The following is a 23,431-nucleotide window of genomic DNA, read 5'->3' as shown; positions in this document are numbered from 1 at the left end:
TAGTCCTGAAAAAACAGGCATACATATAACATCCAGTGGCAGCACTTCCGAGAAGTATGTCGAAACAGTCAGTAGACCTGACAGGGACTGACAGTACCTGTAGGAGATTTGGGTTTCCCTTCTGCAGCTGGTAAAGATGAAGCTGTGCCATTGGATGAACGGGGTGATCTCTGGTTGTCCCTTTTACTTTGAGGAGATTCTTTCATTCGGTTCACTACATCTTCAGAAAGCTGAAACATACATACACAGGAAAGAATCAATCAAGTCAATTCTTAATGTATGTATATTTCATCATAAAAGCTTCCCATTTGCTAGTTTCCATGCTACTGCAAAAGTATTGCCAGTTACCTCACTTCAATGCCATGGTCCTTTGAATCCAGATGGTCAACAACTGTACATTTACTTTACATTTAAAAAAAAATGCACCCTATCAGTAAGTGATAAAACCTCTAATCTACTGACCCTAAAGGCTTCACTGGACAATGACAATCTTCCACAAATCATAATGAAGGTGGAGAGCACTACCAAACAAGCCATCTCCTTGAGCAGGGACACGTTTACCAGAAGTGGAAGGAAGGGAACTGAGCAGGCTGTAAATCCATCCCATCCATCCTCCTTCTCCCCCCGTGCTTGCTACCCCAGCTCAGCGTGGCAGAAGCAAACCATACAGCAGCAAACAGCTGCACAGCCCTCCCGTTCACCTAAGGCTGCAAACATTTTTTGCAATCTCAACTTCATTCTCACTCCCTTACTTGGGTCCAAACCCATGGCAAAGAAAGAAAAGTTAGCTTGAAGTTTTCTGGCAATCCAGCCCAAGGGGCTTCTCACAACACTTTCAAGACTAAACCCTTCGTCCCCCCAAGAACAGAGATTCTGTGCTGACTGTTCTGGCTCCAGAACAAAATGAAATGAGGATGTTTCCCCACCCAGGCTGGTCACAGTAGAAAACGTATTTTTAGCTATGCCACTGCTACCCAATTTAATATCATTTTTAACATCTTATTTATACATTGCTATCATGATGAATTCCTGTTTATGGGAACTGTTTTTTAAAAACACAAATGTGTAAAAAGCCAGACTTAGTTAAGGGTAGGCTCAGCAAAAAAAAAGAAAAAAAAAAAAAACAAAAAAAGTAGGAAAATAAAAACTTTGAGTTCAGGAAGTCAAACAGAAAGGTCTACAAAGACTCTAGCTCATTTAACCTAATCAGCTATCATGAGGTATACAGAGCATCTTCATCTTGACCTCCTAGAGGTCATAAACAGACCAGTAACAATGAACCCACATTTTTGCATCTAGCTGATGAAGCAGCTAACTAAAATAATGCACCAGAAAAAATTACATCTATAGTAGGTGAGGGTGAGTCCTCAAGAGGTCCCTGCCTATATCCTGTAAAGATAAATGAGAGAAGAACAACTTTACCTCCATCAAACACTTTGAAGAGGAGACTGGCATAATCTTAGTTAACTTTTGTTAAGCGATTAGTCAAAATGGGATGAAAAATAAGTAACCACTGCAAAACACTCTGCAAGCTCATCTCATCTCTGACAAATCTTTGGGGGAAAACAGATAAAACTACGAAGCAACAGCAACAAAAATTATGGTAGTAATACAAAAAAAAAAAAAACCAAAAAAACCTTAAGTAACTGACAAAAAAAAAACAGGGAGAGAAATCTTGATGGGGAAAAAAATGTTCCTTAACGATACCACCATCACTCTCCAGGGCTTGTTTTCACAACACATACATATAGATTTCTGATCAAAATTCAAGAAGCAGCTTCCCACCGCCCCTCCTGGAAACACCCCTCATCCTCGCTAATCCCCACAGTCTCTTATCTCCCTGCATGCTCAGACAGTGGTGCTTTGCCAACGCTCTCGGTACCATTAAGGGCAGAGGTGTCTCCTCTCGGATGCCCTCAGAGCCAGGCAGTGCCTTTAGCATCAAACTGCTTGCAAGGCACAAGGCAGGGGCAAGCTGGGGTCATCAAGCAGCGAGGAGGGAAAGAGGGTCGAGAGCAGAGTTGGGAAGGGGAGATAAAGGGCTGGTGTGTCACCGCTCAACAGAAGCCCTGCTCAGGCACTCAGCCCTCTTTCCCACCACTCTCCAGTCACCCCATCGCTTCTCCAACCCCCTCCTCCTTCAGCTCCCAGTTTTTCCTCCCCTCCTCCTCGCTGGTTCTCCCCACTCATCCCTTCCAGCCCCGCACCGCGCTCCCCCGCCCAGCCCCCCCGCAGCCTCCCTGCCCCCATCCCCGGCCCCCGCACGCCCTCGGGCCGCCTCACCCTGATGCCCTGCAGCACCCGGACTTGCTCCCGCTCGTCCAGCCCGAAGGAGACCTTCCTGCCGCCGTGGCTGCTCTCGCTGCCCCCCATGCCGCCGGGGCGGGCGCTGGGGACGCCGCTCCCTCCCCGCCCCCCACTCACACCGGGCTACGGCCGCCAAGAGCGCCTCTCCCCTTCCGCCGCCTGCCAACATACCGGCGCCCCATTGGCGGCCGGGTCCGCGGCGGCCAATAGCGCGGCGTGGTGCTGGCGGCGGGCCGCGGGGCAGGCTGGGGATTGTAGGCTAGCGGCGGCAGCGGCGCGGGCGGCCTGGCCCGGCCCGGGGAAAGCTGAGCTCCGGGACAGATTTCCTCTTTATCCCCGCCCTGCGAAGTACCCGCGGCGGCACCGGAGCGTCCCCGGGCGCGCTAGCCTTCCTCCTCCCCTCCCGCGGCGAGGGCTGCGCCCACCCTCCACGCCTTCAAACCGCGTCAATTTCCACTGCGATATGCCCAGCCCACGGGGTTCCTTTTACTGGGTTAAAATTATGGGAGAGGGAAAACCAAACCACAGGTAACCACGCAGAAGATAAACCAGGCAGGCAGGAAGCTTACCTCCTAGCTCCAAGACTGAGGAGCCAGCCAGGCATTGTCCATCATGGGCTGATGAGCCCCCGTGGGTGTCCAAGGCAATTCCCCCTCAGGGACAATCGCACCCCCAAGGCAGCCGAGCCAGGGCATCCCCCTCACCCACCAGGAACCCCCTTGCCCACCTGCGCACACGCCACTTCCCTCCACGGTCCTGGAGGGAGCTCACCACCCCAACGCATCAGCTCATGTTTCTCTGGTGATGAAAAACAAAATTACGGTCCACAACTTCCAATCGCTTTTACAGCAGCTGCTCTACGGGGCAGAATTCGCCCCTGCCCCTTTCAGCCACCCTGTTCCAGCAAGACCTACTGACTGTGCCGTTACCGGCCACGACAGGCACACGCGTGGGCCCTGCGTGGGTCAGGCCACCGCAGACACGGTCCCCGATGCCGGGTATGGCCCATCCCCAGCCCAAACTGACGGAATGAGAAAGAAGATAACAGAACACACAAGCAGCTGGCAGCTCTGAAGGATCATTTCCAAACTTTCTGCGTTCCCAGAAATACAGTCCACATGATGACCTGTACAATTCTGTGCATTTGTGACTAGACAGTTGACAAAACCTTGGTATCACCACACTGCTTATCTACTACTTAGTAGTGCATCAGAGCAGTTTTAACCATTTAATGCTTATTCTTCATTGCAATTAATGTGGCAACCACAGCTTCGACTCAGCAGTGGGACTCTGGCCAGCTTTAAGGGAGTATTTAGAACACTCTACCCCTGCAAGATATCCAGGCCTCTTCTATATCATCTTCCTGGAAGCAGGGAATATTTTTGTTATTTGTATAATACCTTGGATGCTGGAGACTTGCCCATTGCGTGAGTTCAAGGCAAGGGCACTGCATCATGGTACCATCAGCTGTTTGCGCTGCAGTACAGAAGCACTGCACACACCCAGTACAATAGCAAAGGTCTGGCTAAAGTGAAACCATGATCCCTCCCAGAACACTCTCACCAGCCTCTTGTTTCTCACCTGCCACCTTTTAACTTCATTTGATGGCACCTAGTTTTTGTACTGAAGCAGCCTATGAACAGTCACTCCTGATTTGCCTCCTCTGTGCTCTCAGGGTTTCACAGACCTGCACCATTGCGCTTCCAGGCTGCCGAGTTCTCAACCCTGCAATTACTCCCCTGGAAGTCTTCCCATAATTTTGATTATTCCTGTCATCCTTCCTTAGGCCTTTTTCAGGTGTGACTGCAGCCAGGTGGCAAGCATCAGCTGCAAAGATCCAGGAGGGAGAGTGAGCAAAGACAAATAAAACTGCACATCACACCTACAGCCGTGCCTTCCTGTGATCCCCAAGAGCCTAGGGACACCCAACAGCGCCCACTCCCTGCAGGTCACTGATGTAGAAGCAGCCATGGTAACGGTGGAGGAGCTGTACAGCAACTTAAGTGCCTCTCCACCTACGCAGGAGCAGAGGACGCTGAAGTTAATTCCAGCAGTAGCATCCCCAAGGGCAATCCCCAGTTCTCTGCAGGGAGCCTCGAAGGAGCTCTGAAAGGTTTTATTGCACAAGGGCAAGACCCAAGCCCAAGGTAGAGATGACATAGCTCACCCCGCTTCCCCAGCCTGTACACCCCTGCCTAAGAGAACCTGACGGGTGCCGATTACTGCCAGCACACTTAATTGTTACTCAGCAGCTATCACAACCTGCCTGCAGCCAGAAAATCAGCCCTGACACACAGGGTTCCTTTCAAAGCCCAAACAAGAAATAAGCAAGAGTCAATTCCAACTTCCACATAAGCCTTTTCCCAAACAGCAGAGAAAGACATCCTATAGCAAAGACCCCTGGTGCTAGACAGGCCCAGGAGCAGCAAGATCTAGTTACCAAGAAAAGAATCGAAGGCTTCACTGACAATTATATAGGGCCTGGAGACCACTCTCTGCAGAGTCATCTCCTGTCCTAGTAATAGCCTTCCAAGAAGGAAAAAAATCCATCTCTGACAAAAGGACATGTTATTCTGTTACTAGCTACCATATTTCTTCATGGATTTAAAAAAAATAAGCTGAAAGATCTTTTTTCCTCCATAATCATTTGAGAAATCATTTGAGAAAAAATATGACCATTTATGCCAAACAATTTTAATTTTTTATTTTTTACAAACAAAAATATACATTTATTCTGTATTTTCTCTCTTTTTACCCCCCTCCCCCCCACATAACACACTTCTGCTCAAGGACCATTTTGAATATGGCCCAAAGCATTATATATATACAGAAAAATACAACAGGAGGAAGGTCAGTCCATGACCTAGCGCAGAAGCTCCTCAGCAGCAGAATGTGGGACGCTCCAGAAATACTGGAGTCCTGCCAGCAAAGGACAGGATGGACATGTCGACCACCAGCACAGGTGATCCTTCAGCACTGAATTCAGCTGATAAAAAGGCAAATTCATAACGTGTTCTTCACATCACCAAGGAGGGCAGGTAAGTCCCCTCGGTCAGGGTGTTGAGAGACAGCAAATACTCCTTGGGACGGAAAAGCAGTTGCTCCGTTATTTCTCAACTGCTTTAAGATCTTCATATTTCTTGGCTCTGTCCAAGGCTCACCAACTCCAGGGAAGCTTTGCAGATTTCCCCACACTTTCTAACAGCAGCTCGGGGTCGGTGTTGTAAGCAGCATTAGGAGCAGCAGCAGGGCAATGCAGGCACCATGTCATCCATCCCTTTTAGAGTAAGCAAGCGTGGCTCAGGCCGATTCACAGCAAGTGATGGGAGGAGCATGGAACATTTCTCTAACGTGGCAAGGGCTGACTTGGCCCGTTGCTTGTCCAGCCCTTACACAGTCAATGCATGGAAGGGAAATGTGAAAGGCTGTTGACCTACATCAGATAATTCAGCTCTTGCACAGACAAGCAGAAGACTTTTTCCTCAAAAGTAAATTAAAGAAAAAAAAAAAAAAAAAAAAAGGGAGGGGGAGGCAGGTGTTTGTTTTTAAGGTGCCAGTGCTACTTAGAGTCCTGCAGGGCAAAGTCCACAGGCAAAACAGAGGCTGCATTGCTCATTAACAAAAAGAGATAAGCAAAGGGCCTGCATAGTTTTGGCAATCAATATGAACTTCATGTTCTTACCCAAACTTTCTTTCTCTATAGTGGGAACACCTGGTAGCAAATGCTTTCCCCTGCCTGCTCATGATCCAAACTAGCACCTCCACACTGCACCCTGAATGATGATTCCCCAGAAACTCTTACCTCAATATCCTTCAGGAACAGCAGTGAGTTGGAGCAAGGGATTTACACAGTCCCCAAACATTACAAATTCTCTCTTTCTACCATCCCTAGTGGAAAGTTACTATTGTTTATAGCAGATCTCCACCTACCTGGAGGACTCAGGTAGGAAAGCACCCCCAAAGCTAGAGGAATACCTCTTCATCCTTGCAGAGCACAGTACATCCCAGAAACCAGCCTGACACAGCTTTCAGCTGAGCAGTCCCTGGATTGGAACACAATGTCTTGAAACTGCATGCCAGACAGCTTAGACAACAGTATTCCCTTTTCCAGCATGGAAGAGGTTAATAAGAAGTTCCAGGCAGTCTTTAAATGAACCACGCACTGCAGGCACCTAAGTATTTTCAATATATCAAGCCATAAAACCTATTCAGACCAGCAGAAGTCTGCAGATCTGACCTGCAACGTAAGACTAATACACGGCCAGAGAAACACATCTGTCTCCCACTTGCCTCCCAACTTAGAACAACAGCCAGCTTGATTCTAGCACACCTATGGTGTTTGAGAGTCTCCAGTTACTAAATACTGACAGCTCGGATTCATCATGGGCTTCTGCTCTGCCTCAATCACCTGAACATCTCTGGAACCTTCATCTGCAGTCAGCTTCCTCCTTCACAGCACTCTCCAAAACCCTGCCAGAGCCATGAAGCAGGGTGCAGATGGAAAATGCACCTACCTCATGGGGCTGCTTTTTAAAACTCAGCCCTGATTCAGTGTTATTAACTTATATTTTTCCTGTGAGCTCCGATGCACAGTAGTACAGCCTCCACAGACTGTTTCACAGCTACTTCAGCTCAGCTAAACAGCAGCACAGTCTGTCCTTCTGGCTCCCTATTGTTCAGTCAGTTCATGTCCATGCTGCCAGCTACTAGTCCTCCAAAATGCTCTCAGGGCTCAAAGAACAGTTCATTCCTCTTCATACCTCTCTTCCCACACACTCAGAACACTTCTTTTAACCCCTAACAACTGCAATTCATGATTTTCAGCAGTATTAGCTGAAACCAGATACAAGCCCAGCTGACCAGCTTCCCTCTTCAGACACTGCTATCACCACCTATGCTGTTGCATTATGACAAGAACTAGGCAGCCGTGCTTCTTGAAAAATCCCAGGAAGACCATCTTTGGTTTCAACCACCAAACTCTTTCTATATATGTACAATACAGCAGTCAAATCAACACCCTCATCCCTCAACGCCATTCCCCTAATTGGCAGACAAGTGCTTTCAGTCACTGAAAAGGAAAGGTGCCAGTCAGACCTGTCTTCTGGGTCATATTCACATCTGAAACACAGAGGATCAGGAAGGTTCAGTTTATAGGTTTATGAACACAACTGTTCTACATTGTTCTCAGGTAGCAACAGAAAATGTTCTTTCCAACAGGATTTGGGCTGCCGACTTAGTTCCACTATAGGTTGCAGAAATCCTAAGGAAGAGAAGAGAGCCATGGCAGATAGCCAAGGACAGATTTCCAAAGGACATCTTAACAGCTGTGGTATCGGGGAGTTAGGAAGGAAAGGAATGAGGCATCGTGTGAAGCGGGTAGCTGTGCCTTAGGCATTGATGGCTTTCCAGCGGTCACTGTCTATGCTGTTGATGCTGCCCACGTGATATGGCATAGAGGCCACGTCATCCAGGTAGGCTGTGGTGTCAATCTGAGTGCTCGAGTAGAACCCAGAATCCATTCCTTCCTTCTTGGCAACAGCATAAGGGTGGGGTAGGTGCACATCCACATCCTCAGGTTCATCCACCTGACACTTGTAGGAGAAAAGGATCTTCGGTTCAGACCTGGAGTGATTAAAGATTTAAAATACATGCTTAAGGAACCTAGTATCACAGCCACTTAACTGAAACTCAGCAGCACTAAGAAATTGTGTATTCAGACCCTAAAAACTCTTCACACTAGCTTTCAGTCCTGAAAAATACCTAACAGAGTAATCATCATAAATTAATGCTAAACGTGGCTTTGGCCTGAGTCATCTAAGAGAAATAAAAATGGCAGAACCCTGACTAGTAGGAGAAAGGTGTTCTCATCTTTGGGAGTTCTAAATTACTGAGGGAAACAGCATCCAAACCACTGGATGCCACAGCAGCCTGATTACTGACACCAACAGAACAGGAGCTGGCCTCAAGTTCCATCTGTGTACATCAGGAAAACCAGAACGCAAACACTTGTGGATCAGAAGTTTCCATCTCTACTTCCATACACTGTTCTCTGCTGATTTCAGAAGGCAGCAGAGGCACATTTTGATATTTTAGGAGTACCTTATGTTCTTAGTTATTTTAAAGTCTGATATTTCTTGCCTGTAGACAGTAAAAGCTAAAACCTACACTAAACACTGCGGTTTTCTTGCCAAGATGCATCTCCTCGGAGTGACCACACGGTGGCAACCCCGACCCAAGAATCACACTCCCAAGTGCTTAGAACTGGTGACTTGGGCCATTGTAGAGGAGTCATCAGCTGAAGAGTTACCTAACACCTAGATCCTTTCTACAAACCTATACCAAAACCCACTTAGAAGACCACTTAACCTTCCGGGACTCAATCTATCACTAACCACTTAGTTAACAACTTCAGCAGATAAACTTTGTACTAAACAGGATGCAGACACTGAAGTAGTCCGTAATCCTCATAAATGTTTGAGAGGAATATAGCCATCAGCTCTACTCTGCATACAGAGGAGTCCTGGATAGGAGCGAGCAGCCCTGGGTCACACAAGAGAAACTTCAAGGCCAGAAATTAAAAACTGGTTCCCTAACTGGCATTCTAGTCACTGCCTTTATTCTGCAGATGGAGAGAACTTGAGTGCAAAACAATTAAATGACAATATATACCCTCTAAGCTCCTGCTCCTGGCTACTCACCCAAAGAAGCCTTTCAGGAATGCCACGTAGATGAGAGGTGCAAAGAAGCTGAAGTAAAGGAACGTGGTAGCATCAACACAGCTGTCAATGGCAAAAGGAAACATGAAGAAATTTAGCACTGAAGCACAATACAGCTAGCTAACACCAGTCACATCCCCCCAGAATTATCCAGTTTTCCTCCAGTGTCCAAGCAGAGGACAAGAAAAGTGCTAAACAAATTCAAACCAATGCAAAGTAACAGACATTGCCATCAACGTGTCACTGCTCCTAGATACTCAGAGGGAACCATGCCAAGACCTAAGGTCTGACCAGGAACAGTCTCAGTGCTCCCAATTTTGATTCACAGAAGTGACATTGATCCCTGCAGAACGAGACTCCAGAGTTGAGTAAGTGTATCTCTGTGCTACTTCTAGCAAACAGACTGTTTCCTCCCTTATTACCTATGAAACACGAGTCAACAGATTCAAACAATTACTCTCACCCACCACCTCAAGACCACTGCAGAGCATACAGCTCCACAGACCTCTCCGCTGTTAGTTTCCTGACCCCTGATCACTTTGAGGTCTTTCAGCATAAAACAGAACCAACAGCTTTACTGCTTCTTAGGTTCACAGCACAAGTTTGTTTTCTTGGAAGAGGTAGTGTTGAAGGACACTGAGATGCAACATGAGAAACAGGGCTGCAGACCTCCTTCCCCAGCATACATACCACAGTCCTTCTATGATATCCACACAGAGGAGGGCACTGCCCAGGCCCTGCACCAGGTTCAGCAGTGCCAGGATTCCAGCATAAACATAAAAACTCTTCCTGGCTGTGGGAAAGACATAGACACAGATGAAGCTCAACCTCATAAGCACCAGCACAGTTCAAATCTGTCTGAGGGAGATGGCAAACCCAACACAAGAGTCTCACAATCTTATCTGTTTAAGAACTTCTGAAGAATTAAGACTGCATTTTCCTGTCTCATGCTGGCAGGATTGATGGAGGTAGAGTAGACTAAACCATACCCCCCTGGATGCACATACACACACACACAAGATGGGTTTTGAAAACACATAATCATGGCAACATTTGCAAAGATTTTATAGGCAAGCATCTGGAACCAGTATCAGTCACATAATTGAACGTAAGAAAACCAAACAGCCCACAGCTGAACCAGAAGCTGTGCCCTTCCAACGTACAACTAACAAAACTACTCAGAAAACCTGGACAGGAGCAGCAGGGTGTGCTGGACACTAGGCAGATCAGGCTCAGGACCACCTGCCTGTGGCATGTGCCACACACATCCACTCCCTCAGGGTACCCATACAGACACCAACACTACTTAGAGAGAGAACAGCCCAGTGCAAACATCTTAGTAACAGCTTCTCTCCTTATTCAAGAACTGCAGTTGTTCTGCAACAAAAAGAAAAACCAGAGAAGCATCTTAATAGAGTAAATGCTCAGATAAAAATTAAACAGTTCCCAATTAGCCTTTCTTTCCCAGGGGATGACCAGCACGTACACTTTAACATCATACATGCATTTCAAAGGAAGCTATTATTAAGAAACCATTTGTTACAGCTCTCTGAAGATTATATATTTGCATTACATCTGTATCATTAACAGAGCAGTAGATTTTGTTTTCTTAATGTAATTGTTTAGCTACTGAAGTAGCAGTGTAATTGCTCTTACTCTGCACTCCAAAAGGCACAACATCCTATTTTTCCAGGGATAACTTATCAGTCCCTTGCCATGTATCTGTACCCTGAGACAGTGAGATGTATCTGCAACACAGCCATGTACAGGAACCTCTTACTCCCACCTATGTTTTATCCTGACACTGTCTCCATCTGTACTATGGAACACAGGTCACTTACAGGGCAAAGAAATCCGGTCTTTCAGAGGAGTTTTTGGAAGAATCACCACCAAGGAATAGACCTGTTGAAACAAAGAACTAACTGTTCCACAGCTCCTTGGCAACTGAACTAAACAATCTTTGCAGGGATGGTATGTGGTGTCACACACTCCCTAGGTGTCTCAGGACAGAGGCACAGACCCCTGGTATTAAACCCAGCTCAGATGGTGCAGATGTGAAGGCCCACACCTCACCCCCATCAGCACAAAAAGGCTGATCACTGAGAAACAAGGGAATGAAGAACATCTGAATTCAGCTGCCACAGCTTACACAACTCCCACCACACCTTTATTGCTTCAGCTTCCCTACCACATGAGAAGCATCAATGCTGCACTGTATCAGGCAGGAGGGGGACTAAGGCCTTATCATACACAAATCATCCTCCTTGCCCCATGTAGAAAATATAAAAAAGCTATCAGAGTGTGTAACACATGACCAGTACTTACCAGAAAGAAGAAACAGGAGCTGGCAAGCCAAAAGTGTCTCCCTCCATGGCCGTAGATGTTGAAGTCTTCTGCTGAGAGGTGGGCATCAGGGTACAGGATTTCCAGGGTGCCCTAGGAGAGAAGTGGCACTAGCATGATTCTGTTATAGGCAGCATGCTCACTAGGGCGGGTGTCTGGACAAGGGAGACTGTGTTTAAAGAAGTTCAGACAGCATCTCTCCCTGCCACCTAAGACCCAACCATTGCTGTGCTTAGACCAAGTTAAGCTGACACAGGAAAAGAGGAAGAAACTGAAGACAAGAAGTGAGGGGGGGAAAAAATGGCAGGAATCTGCTTCCAAAGGCAACTGGCATCAATGACATTCCAGAAGTGAGACTGAATGAAGGGATAGGGTATGCAAGCAGTTGTCTGTTTGAAATAGACTGAGAGTTCCATTTCCATCTCTAAATTAGACCTTTCCTGCTGAAACATCCAGAATACAGAAGCCCACACTTGTGCAAGAGTTGGGAAAGGGCACTGTCTCATTCACTTGAATTCCTGAAAAACGGTATGAACAGAAGCTAACATACAGACAGTGGAGAGAAAAAAGTGCTTGTAAACAATACTGAACCCAGTTACAGCTCAAACACTTGATATTTAATGAGGCTCCTCCAGCTTTATCGTGTGGTAATGATCAGCTCACTGCCTACACAAGCAAGAGCCTGGTCACAGAACAAAGATCTCTGTGTCATTCTGGCGCTGCCCCAAGTATAGAGACACAGGGCTGACTACTTACATACCAAAAAGAAGAAACCTAGACACATACCGCATTGTTCAGAGAGATGGAGACACAGCTAATAAACTGAGCTAGCAAGCCAGCTGCCAGTCTGAAGGGAAGCAAGGGCTCTCAGCCCTCAGAATCACCAGACAAGAGGCCCACTCTGCACTGCCCTTATCTGGCAAGCACACCTCAGGTGTCTCCATCTAGTTTTCATGGCACTTGAGGCTAGGTTCAGAACTTGTGGCTCAGTTGTGAAAAACTTCTCACTCCTGTTCCAAGTTTCACTAAACAAGGCAACCCATCTAAACCTCAACCAATTTCTACACCTTGGCTGAGCCATTCATGCCACGAAGAGGACAAGGAGATAGAGTCTGGTGTGTGCTCTGGGGATCCTCACACGCCACAAGCATCCAGTCTTTACCCAAAACCTCATCCAAGGAGCAAAGCTGCCACTTTCCAGATAGGAATCCCACACCTAACTCAAAGCAAAGTCCCCTCTTTTGCAAAGACTAATTCTTCTGCTCCAGTGTACTCACCTGGGTGATAGAATATGCCAGTGACAGCACCGTAGTGATTGCAAGAACACGTTTCACACTCGACTTGCTCTCCAGGTGACCTAGAAATAAGGCACACAGAAGTGACTCAGGATGTGATCCCAGCCCTGGTAAAAATCAGCTCCCTCCAAAACCAACACAGGAAAATCTCTGTATTTCCAGAGGCATTCAAGGGAAGGTTAAAGGTCACTTAACCACTGGAAACTGCTTCCCTCTTTGGAGAGTTGACCCTTTCACAGACAAAATAATAATTACAAAACAACAGGTTTTAACTTGCTTTTCTCCTGCCCACATTAATATAGAAAGCAACTAAGTCCTTCCACTGGGGTTCCCAAAAAACAACAAATGTCAGGAATGATTCTGGTGTCATGTACACTGAGATATTGTAAAGTTTCTTCTCAGGAAAAAAAATTGACAGGAGACTGGGTTAGAAAAGGGGAGAAGGGCTTACATAATTTACAGAAATCTGACCTGGAAAATGCTGGAGCAGGCAATCTCCAGAAGCTCCTTCCAATTTAAATTAATCTATGAGCCCTGAAAAGCTGAAAGAGCTAGTGCTCAGGTGTCCTGCTGGCAGATGGAGTGTCACCCGCTAACCCCTCTCCTCTACCTCTGACCCACAGAAAGAGGTGCTCCAAACAACATTTTCACTCGTACAACTGAAAAAAGTAAGGTTAAAGCACTTGAATGAAGCCAGGATGGAATCAAACCAGCCAAGGAAGGGATGGAAAGACCCTCAAAGGAATCACCTTGAATAAAATGGAGTTGAAACAAAGATCAGACTGTTGATCTTTACATAAGCCTTCTTCACCTAAGCTGTGCACTCCATCACCACATAATCATGTATCACATGTAATCGGGCTTTCAGCCATTTCTAACTAAAAATCCCCAGTTTGTCCTTTGTCTTTATTCTAGAGCTCCTTCACTTCATAAAATCAGCATCTCCACAAACTTACAGATGCAGTCTCTGTGGAAAGAAAAGGAATAGGAAACATTCAAAGCACGCAAAAACCCCCTGACACATACCGAAAGCAAGGCCTAAAATCACCACACTGAGTTCAATCGCCAGAAGGAAGAACCTTGTGATCTCCCACAGGATCTAAGGGATAACAGAAACCAGACAAACATGATTAGATGAAGCCAGGAATCAGTTCAAAGTTAATATAGCAAAACTCTACTCTGCTCCAAGGGATGGCAGCCTCTGAATGGACCAAGTAATTTCCACAAACCCCCCTCATGCTTTGTAGGGACACTAATTAAATGCTTGTTCCAAGACACGTCCATGCCTGTGAAACAAAACAGGCCTGTGAAACAAAACAGTCGTGTGGGAGCGAGGAAATAGCATGCCTACGGAGAGAGGAAGTGACCATGGTTTTCCGCACTTGAGGATATGTCACTTGTCTCGGATGTGTCCTTTCTGCTGTACTCCCAAGAAGTACAAACACAAACCTCAAAAGTAAAATATGAAACAGGGCCAGTTCTTAAAGCAGTAGATTCTGCAGTACAGTTATAACTGAACAAACTCTGTATTCTGCACTTTTCCAAAGCTACTGGTCCCTAAATCTAAGGCATATTCAACTCTAAAGCCCTCCCACTTCTAGCTTGTTATTTTCATTCCTGTGTTTCATTTGATGAAACAAGACGAAAATAACAGCAGGTGAGGCAACTTTCCAGGTAGTCATGCAATAAATCAGTGCCAAACCTAGAACAAGAATCCAGATTCTGGCTTATTAAACGCGTCTCCTCTGAACACTGAATGGCACTCTCTCTTGAAGATACGCAATATTTTAAGAGGCACTTGATGAGACACTTCTAATCTCAGAAAACACACAGTGTGCATATGTGTACATATAGATATGTACGTATATGAGAGAAAACAAAAGAAACATAATAGACATGATGGAACATGTGTACAGGAAAAATTGACAGAGTATCTGTCTTACTGCATGACTTCCCAGCAAGGTGCACTTAGCAGCAACACCAACAGAGCTGAAGAAAAGCACCTTCTCTCCTCTTCTTCATTTTTCAAGTTCTGGACCTACATCTATTCAACAGAGGTGAATGAAAATGCTACAAACATCCAGCCACTCACAACAAGCAGTGCATTAGAATGCTCTGACAGGTAACACTAAAGGGAAAAGCAAAAGAACCACACTGCTCCCAGGGAATAAAGCCAGAAGACCTATACTCTGTGGGTGGCTCTTCTTCCTCTAACAGTTCAAGAACTACAGAGCTTTTTGGTTGAGGTAATATTCTGCTACAAGTCAAACGACTACAAAGGAACAGCACATACACAGCTATTTCCTGTTTGCTAAGGGTTTGCCCTGTACTCAGAGTGGCTGCAAGGACGTTCAGATATCAGTCTCAAAAGGGAATTCGGTTTTATTTGCTTTCAATACATAAGAATTAAATATTTTTCAAAGAGCCATTCAAATATTGCAAGAGTAACAAAGGCCATGTCTTGCCTATCCACTAAAGGTATCTGAATGTTTAGCTCTTGCAAAGTAGAGTCATTTCATCCTTGCAACAGGAAAGTGTTGCTGCCGTTATTTGTGTGTCTATTTTAGGAAGTCCATTGTTTTACAGCCCTGGATGTTGTGATCATTTAGATACAGCTATCAGAACAGGATTCCATAGTGCACATAGCTACGAGTACTGAAAAAAATGACATTCTTCTTGTAGACACATAGAAGGGAAGCCATAACAGATTGCTGTGATCAGAACTGCACAAGCAGAGCCTCTAAAATTAGTGTTGTACCTACCTTGTCAGCAACTGTGGCAGCATCGGAGGCACTCACAGTCATGGAGACAACAGCACGGGCAATACCAACTAAAGCCACCACAAATACCTACACAAAAAGATACCAAAGTGAGCTCATATCAAAAGGCACATACGCAGTAGTGACCAGACACGCTTTTGGAATACCATTTCCAGGTAATCTTTCAATCCTGGTAATGTGTGCTAAGGATTTCCTGTAGCAGATTAGAGTTAATTTTCTGAAGAAGATTCCTCAGGCCTGTTAGAGGTAGGAGTACTGGCTTAGAATTTAGGAAGAAACAAATTTCCTTAACTGTCAGATTAAAGACCTCTGAAGAGGTCTTATCCACTCCTTACAACAGTATCTTTACAGCAAACAGTCTTCCCACCTTTCAATCAACTGGAGGAGGGGAGGAGAAAGACCAGACAAAACATATCCCTCCAAATTACAAGATCAAGTGCTTGGTATGACTGAATAAACCAATCACACCAGATAACAGAAGCCACTCAATACCAACTACCACACTTCAGATCTGTGATAAAACTAACATCTGCAGTTCTCTCAACAGTGTAAATGTTCAGGAATGCAGAGGAAAAAGTCAGCTGCAAGCAACAGCTTTAAAACACCTCACCCTGCCACACAGTGCAACACAGAGATACCCAAGTCAGCTCATGTACCATTTAAGTATGACAGCATGGAGCTCAGCAAGGCTAATTTACCAACTCCTGTGCTGTCACAGCCTTACTATGCAATTAAGAGCTCAGTTGGATATATCTACCCTCCGCTGTGCAGACTTACGCTCCAAGAAAGCAGATTTTTCCAGATAAAATTATCCGAGTCGCAAGCTAATTCTAATAATGCAGGTATGAGACAGATAAATCTATCAGAGAACCAAGACAGTCCAAGCTGATTCTAAGGTGGCTGGAGAACAGAAATGACCAATAAGACACCTACATCTGAATATTTCCTCCTTAGAAGGGAGGCAAACGGCATAAAAGAATAATAATACAACACTCCCTTCTGGGGTAGAAAACTCTGGAAGAAAACACTGACAAAAAAGGATCCCTGAAAATAATGGTGTTCTAGAGCAGCAACAACTCACTGGAGAGGAACAAACACCCTTTTTGCTTACCCTCCGGGTAGGAGGAGACTTTTCTCAATCTATTAACTTTGCTTGAATCACTGACTCTGCAAGAAAGCATTCCTTCAAGACATGACAAACAGCTATTTGAAAGGAAATCCTCACAGAACACACCTCCATCCTCATTTCCCAATAACATACTCCAGAAGATCAAACTGAATGAAAGTGTTTTCCTCTAAGGCTGTTTCACTTTCTGCTTCTCACTCTGTTCTGAAAAAGTCAACAGCAGAGTCAGTTTACTTTTTTCTTCCCTTTGGTTTATCGGGAGTTTCGCTTTTCAAAGCCTTTGGCATGAACTCCCTACTGAGCCACATGCACTACCGGAAGCTTAAAGGACAATTTAAATTCAGACTGGAAATGGCTGGTAATATTTTTAAGTTTGGAGCATTTGTGTGTATACATGGTTATCTAAAACTGCACACAAGCCCAGTGCCCACAGTCCATACCTGAAAGAGCTAAAAAGACATCCCACCAAAAATTCAGTTGAGGCTACTAGGTCAGATGTGGTTTTGATGCTTCTTGGGTTTTGCCATGCCAGTACCTGTATGCAGCCCAAAGAAGGATGCCTCCCATCTAACCCAAGTCAAACACACATTTACTTCTACAACCTGTACTAATCTCACTGAGGAAGAGCAAGCACATTACGCTACACACTGAGGCAAGCCAGGATCTCAGAAAGCACTTATGATAAAGCTTCTGAATTATATTTTTAAACAAATTCACATATGTTCTTAGCTGTGTTTACCATGCCCTGTGAGCAATATCACAGTTAACAGGTATGATGTTCGGAAATTAAGGCTACCTTAATGTGATCAGAAGTTGCCTATGCCTCTAAACTGGGAAGAGGAGAACAGACAAGATCTTAGATGTTTGTGAACTATAACTGTACTGCCTATATATTCTGTTTCCACCTTAGCAAGTATCAAGAACATCGAGTCAGCAGCCACGTTGATATGATGGGAAAGAAATTAACAGGGTTGGGTTTCTACATTCTCAGACTAACCAAAACCCTCTCACATCACCATTTTCTACAGCAGATGACCAAGCTTTTCAACAGCTTCACACAAATTATCTTCCAGTGTTTCACTTCTCACAACCTCAGTGAGAAGCTGGTTTTGTGTCACATGCTACTTACTGCAAGGAGCAAAGAAAGTATAAGATACTAATTTCCAAGACAAGAAAACAACAAAAGAAAAAAAAGGAAAAGAAAAAAAAAATCACCACAGGAAAACAAAACCCACTCAAATCCAGCAGATATGGTACCAGAATATGTGAAAAGCAGAATTCAGACAGTGAAATAAAATTAATAATCTGTGTCTACTTCTTGTAGTACACCTTCAACTAAAAATAATTCTTATCCCTGCAAAATATGGTCTAGCCTCTCTCTCCATTAATTCAGTGATATTGCTCAAGAGGGGTAACAAAAAAAAACACTCCCTCATCAGTTCAAAAGCACAGAGCGGTACTCACTAGTATGTAGAATGTAGTGAAGATTGGGCTGGAAGTGACCCGGATTTTGGCCCTGGCAGAGGGCAGCTTCCAGAGGAGAAACATAAAGAAAAGCACATTGGGAACCAGGAGCAGAAGATCCCAATAGCGGACTCTGCAAAAAGTAAATAAAACAGGTTTTTTTCCTATTCTTCGGCATCTAGAAGGGAAAGCACCAGCCCCTGTCCCTTCTCAACCAAATTCTAAGAAAGCTCTTTCCCCCAGCCCAGAGTCAGACCATGGTCCCATATCCTCCATCTCACCTGGACTTCCCAATGTCCTCATAGAGCAACAACAGGCACTTGTGCGGCACAGTGATGTTGGTGTCATTGATGGCCTGCGTTGTTGTTGGGGACAAAGTTGTCACATTATCCAGTGCTGTCACCAGGGTAGTTGAATGTGTGATGTTGTCAGACACGGAGAAACTCATCACAGACATCATGGACGGGAACATCCTGCCTTCCCTCTGGTCCAGGTCAAACACAGCACACGACAACCAGAGCAGAGACAAAAAGCAACATTAAATCAGTTGTGAGTCAGCGCTAAGAAACACATCCCTGCCATTAGGCCCCTGCACAAGTGCTTCCTGCTTGTTACAGCAAATTATCATCATCTGAAAGACTGTATTACACAATGAAATGCCACCTGCCCTTACTCTGCACACAGCCATTAGGGTGGACAGTACAAAAACACTGTTATCAGAGTAACAAATACCTTCAAAATAGTGTAATACTACATTGGATTAAATTTTGCGTGTTTTTTGAGCTTTGGTAGATTCACAGAAGAAATCAAGACTCAGCAGCAATACATGGCATCATCAGATGGAGAAAACCCTGCTGTACCAGAACATTATCATTCTAGCTCCCAAGATCAAGAAGTTACACTGAGTGATTTTATTTCAACTATTGAAAAGAAAAAATTAAGGGCCCTACCTAAAACCTGTTGCTGTTACCAGCCCTGCAGTCTGAGAGCAGGGAGTGCCTCACACACTTTTACCTAAAGGGACTGTACAGATGGTTTTATCTTCCAAAGCCAACACTGGCAAAAGCCAACATTCAGCATTTTTCTTCTAACCCTCTGCAAGGCACCAAAATGATTCTGATTTTAAGTACAACAGTAAGGCTATGAAAAGACAGCACCTAAAACCCTGTTGGCATAAAGTTCTCCAGCTTCTTTACATCCACCAGTCTCAATTCCATGGCCCTTCTCAGACACAAGTCAGCATCACAACTGGTAGTTTACAAACCCAGAACAAGACAGAGTCCTCTCTCGTGGGTTTCCTAAGGTCAAACTCTCATGCAGCAGAGAGCTATGATCAGAACCAGAAGAGTCATGGCATTCAGGTCTTTTGCCTGCCCTACCTTACACCTCTCCTGCCCCTCAGGAAGATGACAAGACAGAACTTCCCACTCCCTTGATGCAACATTTTTGTACTGCCTTCCTTGAGAGAACATTTACATCTTTTCCACCATCTGACCATCTCCCAGGCCTTACAGTGATGTGATATTAACTGTCCCTCCAGAAGTTAAAGGAAAACTCTGCCATCCCTAAAACTCCCATGTGCTTCACACTCGTGCCAGTGGCTTTGGCAGAAACCACACCAGCAGCAGTTTATCCTTCTGTTGGTTCTATGATCACCTTGGAACCTTAAGCGGACTATGGCACAAAATACTTTAAATCAGGAGATATTATATACTGGAGTTTTGATCTGATTTACCTTACTAAGCCTGCTCCTGATTCAATGGATCACCTTGTGCAAATCCTTTCCTCTTCCCATCCTACAACAGCAACCGTCACCACTAAGGCACTTGACCAGCTGCAAGTTGCATACAAACATCAGGTCCTACCACCTCTCCTGGCACTCCCCAAAGAAGTGGTCACAGATGACACTGATTCAGAAAAACCCATCTCCATCAGCTGGCATCTTACAAGATGCACATCACCAGAGACAGCACTCTAGCAGTCTGTGTGATACAGTTAATCCAGGATTTATCTCAAAACAATTCTCCCTGTTTGACTTTAGCCCTGGCTGGCATGGCAAAAACTGACAGCCCCCATGACAGGCCTCAGAAGGTATTTTCCCTGCAAGGTTCTGGGTGACTCACAAGTCGGAAAGAATCAGTACAGCCCTGTGTCATCTGTTAAGCTTCTAGAGTTCAGTAGCACCTTCCCGACAAACTGCTCAAGACTGTCATCCACAGACCTGTCTTTCTCTTCAGAGGCTGGGACTCTTCCCAGGTCTTCTGAGGGGTAAAGGGATCATCCCACCCTCAGCTAACAAACCCTCCCTCTGATTCATCCATGCTGACAGATACTTGCTGAGATGGGATTTTTCTTTTGCGACTGCCGTATGCTGTGCTACACAAGACACGTCACATTAAATAAACACATGCAGACCTGGAAGGATCAACTTTGTGCTGAGATGGCAAAATCTGTGCCAAAAAATCCTAGTTCTAGTAGAGGTTCCAGCAACCTTCACATTCCAAACATCGCTACAAGTGTCCTCTCTTCCATATAGCTTCTCACTTCTCTGAACTGACACTGTTGAGAATGATTTTCTGTTAATAATTTTGCTTCATTCTCTTCCTCTAAAACATCACTGCATCTCACTAGCAGCAAAGACAAGTACGTTCACATTTGCCAATACTGAAAAAATTCTATCTAATTTTTTTAAAATCTGGGAAAGGGTAGAGAAAAACCTCAGAGAGCCTTGGCAAAATAACACCATCAAGTGTGAACCATCACAACCTCCTAATATCTCTTCTGGGACAAAGAATTCGATCTGCCTGTCACACTGAAAAGAGCTTGAGTATAAAGCTGTGAGAGAATTACAAGGGAAAAAAACAACCTTCCTCATAAGAACAGGAACCATTCTTTTTCCCTAGAAGCCACCACTATCACACAACAGCAGCAAGCTACTGATAAGGAGAGGAGTTGGCCACATGTAACAGCTCCAGTCACAAGGTTTCAAAGGGCAAAACAGAATCAAGTTTACCTCTCAGCCAGGCTGCTCGCTAAGGCCTGGTATTAGTATCCTATTCTTCTTCCCAAGATGAAGTACACACAAAGCAGAGCAACAGAACGTCCAACATGGTAAGAAAAGGCACCTAAAGCCATCAGCCAGACAAGACGATCAACATGCTTTTCTAATAGCTAAGGCCTTCAGCAAGGATGTGGAGAACTGGCCCGTTGCTGTCCAAGTCACCAGCAAAAATTCCACGGCAACAGGACCAGGAACTGATAGCAAGGATCCGTCTAGGCTTCATCATCCCCAGCAACACTGCTCCTTACAGCACACTGTCCAAAACCCTGGCCTGTCTAGTCCAGAATAAATCCAGTCAGCTGAGCATATCTAAGAGATCACTCACCACACCCTGCCGCCGCAGGGCTGTTCACTTCAGCCAGCCCAACCTATGCAATAGGGCAAAATCACTCTGTAGCCACATAAGAGGAAACCAGTGCTGCAGTCCTGGTCTCCTTTTTTCTTCTAGCAGGCACCTCTATTCACCATACACCAGAAAACAAAATAAAATGGTTTTCAACACCGCAGTCAGCCTGACTTGGGGGAGGCCTATTCCTCTGTCCGGGCGCAGGACTCACAGGTTGCACTCGGGTCAAGAACCCCCGCATGACTCCAAGGTTGCTGTGACAGCGTGCTGGGAAAGGCTCAGCTGTGCCTTCAGTGAAAATGATGGCATCTCACTGAGGGGATGTTGTTTCTTGATTCATGGCTCTGTAACCATACCAGAGCTCTCTGAAATTCAGTGCTCAAATCACTGGCAATTCTCTGTGCTCTCAAAGCCCAACTACATAAAGGTGAATTACACACTACCAGAGTTTCAGCTCTAATAAATAAAATGAAAGCTTTCTTCCTTTCTGAAAGCAGTATCAGAAAATCTTGCAAGTACAGATGATACAAGGGTTAAGATCGCTCCTTAAAATACTGTATTTATGCAAGAAAAAAGTCACTGTCCAGATCCCTGCTTAAATACAACTGTTACCTCAATAACTTAAATGCTTAAAAAGAAAACAAACAAAAAAACCCCACGTTTTTCTTTCTTCTCTTTAAGATGGCTCTTCAAACCTTGCTCTTGGTCACAACAAATTGCATTTTGCATTTCACCCTTAGAAATCACAATACAGGGATTTTCCACCAGTGATCAAGGACATCTCTTTCCTCCAAGTTTCATTTTCACATCTTATTCTGAACTAAACTGTAAAAGAAAGGAACTGCAATGCTAAAAACAACCAACCAAAAATACTAAAAGCAGAAGTATCAACAACAGTGCAAAGTCATCAGACAGAGAACCCCAGTTCAGGGGCGTCTTTCAGAAATAAGTATCTCAAGTTTTTTGTTGTTTCGGTTTTGGTTTTCTTTCCTCGAGAAGGCAGGTGCACAAACAAGCAAAGCAGCGGCAAGTGAAGCAAAGGAGCACGACACAGTCACTTCATGCTATGCTGGCAAGGAAGCACTGTCTATTTTAAAAGCCGCTAAAGGAACCAGAGAGCTGGAGAAAATCTTAAGTGACTTTCTGCCCTTTAGGCTTGGCAAAGGTGCCTCTGGACACTCCTGCCATAGGAGGGCTCCCCGGCTGCAAAAGGAGGCATAAAGCTGCCTTCCAGGGACCCGCGGAAGCGTTTGCGAAAGGCACGGCAGAAACGCAGGGAGCAGCGAGGGCCGCCGGTAACCTCGGAGCTGATGCCGACTGCAGCCGAGGAACCGCAGCGCCCCCGGCAAGGGACGAAGCTTTTCCTGCCGGAATCCCCATATGCAGAAAAGAAAAAGAAAAAAAAAAAAGGCAGCTGGATATCGAGGCGCGGGTTGCTGAAGCCCGGAGGCACGGCCAGGCTCCGCGCTCACCCGGGCCGCCCGCCGACCCCGCGGGCACTCGCACCGCCCCGGAGCGCGGCCCCGCCGCTCCCCTCAGAGGCCCGCGGCCCCCGCCGCGGCCGGGCCGTGCCAGTCCCGCCGGGTTGACGTGGGCCGGTGCGCCTTTCCCCCCGAGCCCCGCTCGTACCCGCCGCGGGCCCGGCCCGCCCGGCCCTGCCTCCCCGGAGACGGCGCTCAGCCGCGGGGGCCCGGCCCCGCCATCCCAGGCCCCGGCCCCGCCTCTCCCCTCATCCAGGGAGCGTCGCTAAAGAACGGCTCAAGCGGAGCACCGCGCCGCCAGCGCCAAGGCAGACCAGCCGACGCCTTTGCAGCCGGGGCCAGAGTCGGCACTACTAGAGAGTCCCTGAGCCGGGTGCCGCTTGGACCAATCAGAGACCAGTTCTGGCACAGAGACCAAAATAAATAGCAGCGAGAGCCAATGGGCAGCGACGGGAGGCGGGACTCGAGGAGCGGGCCTGCCGCATTTTAAAGGCGCTCTGTCCCCCATGCGT

The 23,431-nt window shown here is 45.9% G+C and overlaps 2 protein-coding genes across 10 annotated transcripts in view; both read right to left on the bottom strand.

Moving 5' to 3' along the window:
• Nucleotides 1-2,472, bottom strand: part of CHCHD6 (coiled-coil-helix-coiled-coil-helix domain containing 6) — a 115,640-nt gene extending 113,168 nt beyond the window's left edge. For 3 of the 6 annotated variants that reach the window (XR_006165985.1, XM_042799790.1, XM_042799791.1), the window contains exons 1-2: nucleotides 2,284-2,471; nucleotides 98-230 (exon numbers count right to left, since the gene is read on the bottom strand). Coding sequence is in view for 5 of the 6 variants with exons in the window: in XM_042799790.1 (XP_042655724.1) it covers nucleotides 98-230; nucleotides 2,284-2,373 (223 nt within the window). In the remaining variant the exon portion in view is untranslated. Of the gene's footprint in view, nucleotides 1-97; nucleotides 231-2,283 lie in introns of all 6 variants that reach the window. The other 3 variants (XM_042799794.1, XM_042799792.1, XM_042799793.1) reach the window with 3 other exon arrangements.
• Nucleotides 2,473-7,449: 4,977 nt separating this feature from the next.
• On the bottom strand, nucleotides 7,450-23,172 carry TPRA1 (transmembrane protein adipocyte associated 1). 4 transcript variants are annotated; one of them, XM_032994929.2, is made up of 11 exons: nucleotides 23,068-23,172; nucleotides 18,313-18,515; nucleotides 18,032-18,164; nucleotides 15,424-15,510; nucleotides 13,688-13,760; nucleotides 12,644-12,723; nucleotides 11,349-11,459; nucleotides 10,865-10,925; nucleotides 9,714-9,816; nucleotides 9,006-9,086; nucleotides 7,450-7,929 (listed from the first exon to the last, which is right to left on the bottom strand). In XM_032994929.2, exons 2-11 carry the CDS (start codon nucleotides 18,501-18,503, stop codon nucleotides 7,695-7,697), a joined length of 1,155 nt encoding a protein of 384 aa, XP_032850820.1. In that variant the 5' UTR covers nucleotides 18,504-18,515; nucleotides 23,068-23,172; the 3' UTR covers nucleotides 7,450-7,694. The 4 variants fall into 4 exon arrangements, with proteins under 4 accessions (XP_032850820.1, XP_042655581.1, XP_032850822.1 ...); XM_042799647.1 differs by having other exon boundaries at nucleotides 18,313-18,545; nucleotides 23,068-23,146; XM_032994931.2 differs by lacking the exon at nucleotides 23,068-23,172 and adding an exon at nucleotides 21,418-22,687.
• Between the last annotated feature and the right edge of the window lie 259 nt (nucleotides 23,173-23,431).

The sequence above is a fragment of the Tyto alba genome, unplaced genomic scaffold (genome assembly GCF_018691265.1).
Source record: "Tyto alba isolate M040663 unplaced genomic scaffold, T.alba_DEE_v4.0 Super-Scaffold_3, whole genome shotgun sequence".
In the NCBI taxonomy this organism is placed as follows: domain Eukaryota; kingdom Metazoa; phylum Chordata; class Aves; order Strigiformes; family Tytonidae; genus Tyto; species Tyto alba.
The sequence above is the reverse complement of the archived record's forward strand: the minus strand, read 5'-3'. Positions and strand labels throughout refer to the sequence as shown.

Bases quoted from the DNA above. Each gene is read 5' to 3' on its own strand.
- TPRA1 (XM_032994929.2), bottom strand. From the start codon at position 18,503: ATGTTCCCGTCCATGATGTCTGTGATGAGTTTCTCCGTGTCTGACAAC. The intron at 13,761-15,423 runs GTAGGTACAACA...GTTATCCCTTAG, and splicing joins CTGCCACAGTTGCTGACAAG to ATCCTGTGGGAGATCACAAG. The intron at 9,087-9,713 runs GTATGTATGCTG...TGCCATTGACAG, and splicing joins GATATCATAGAAGGACTGTG to CTGTGTTGATGCTACCACGT.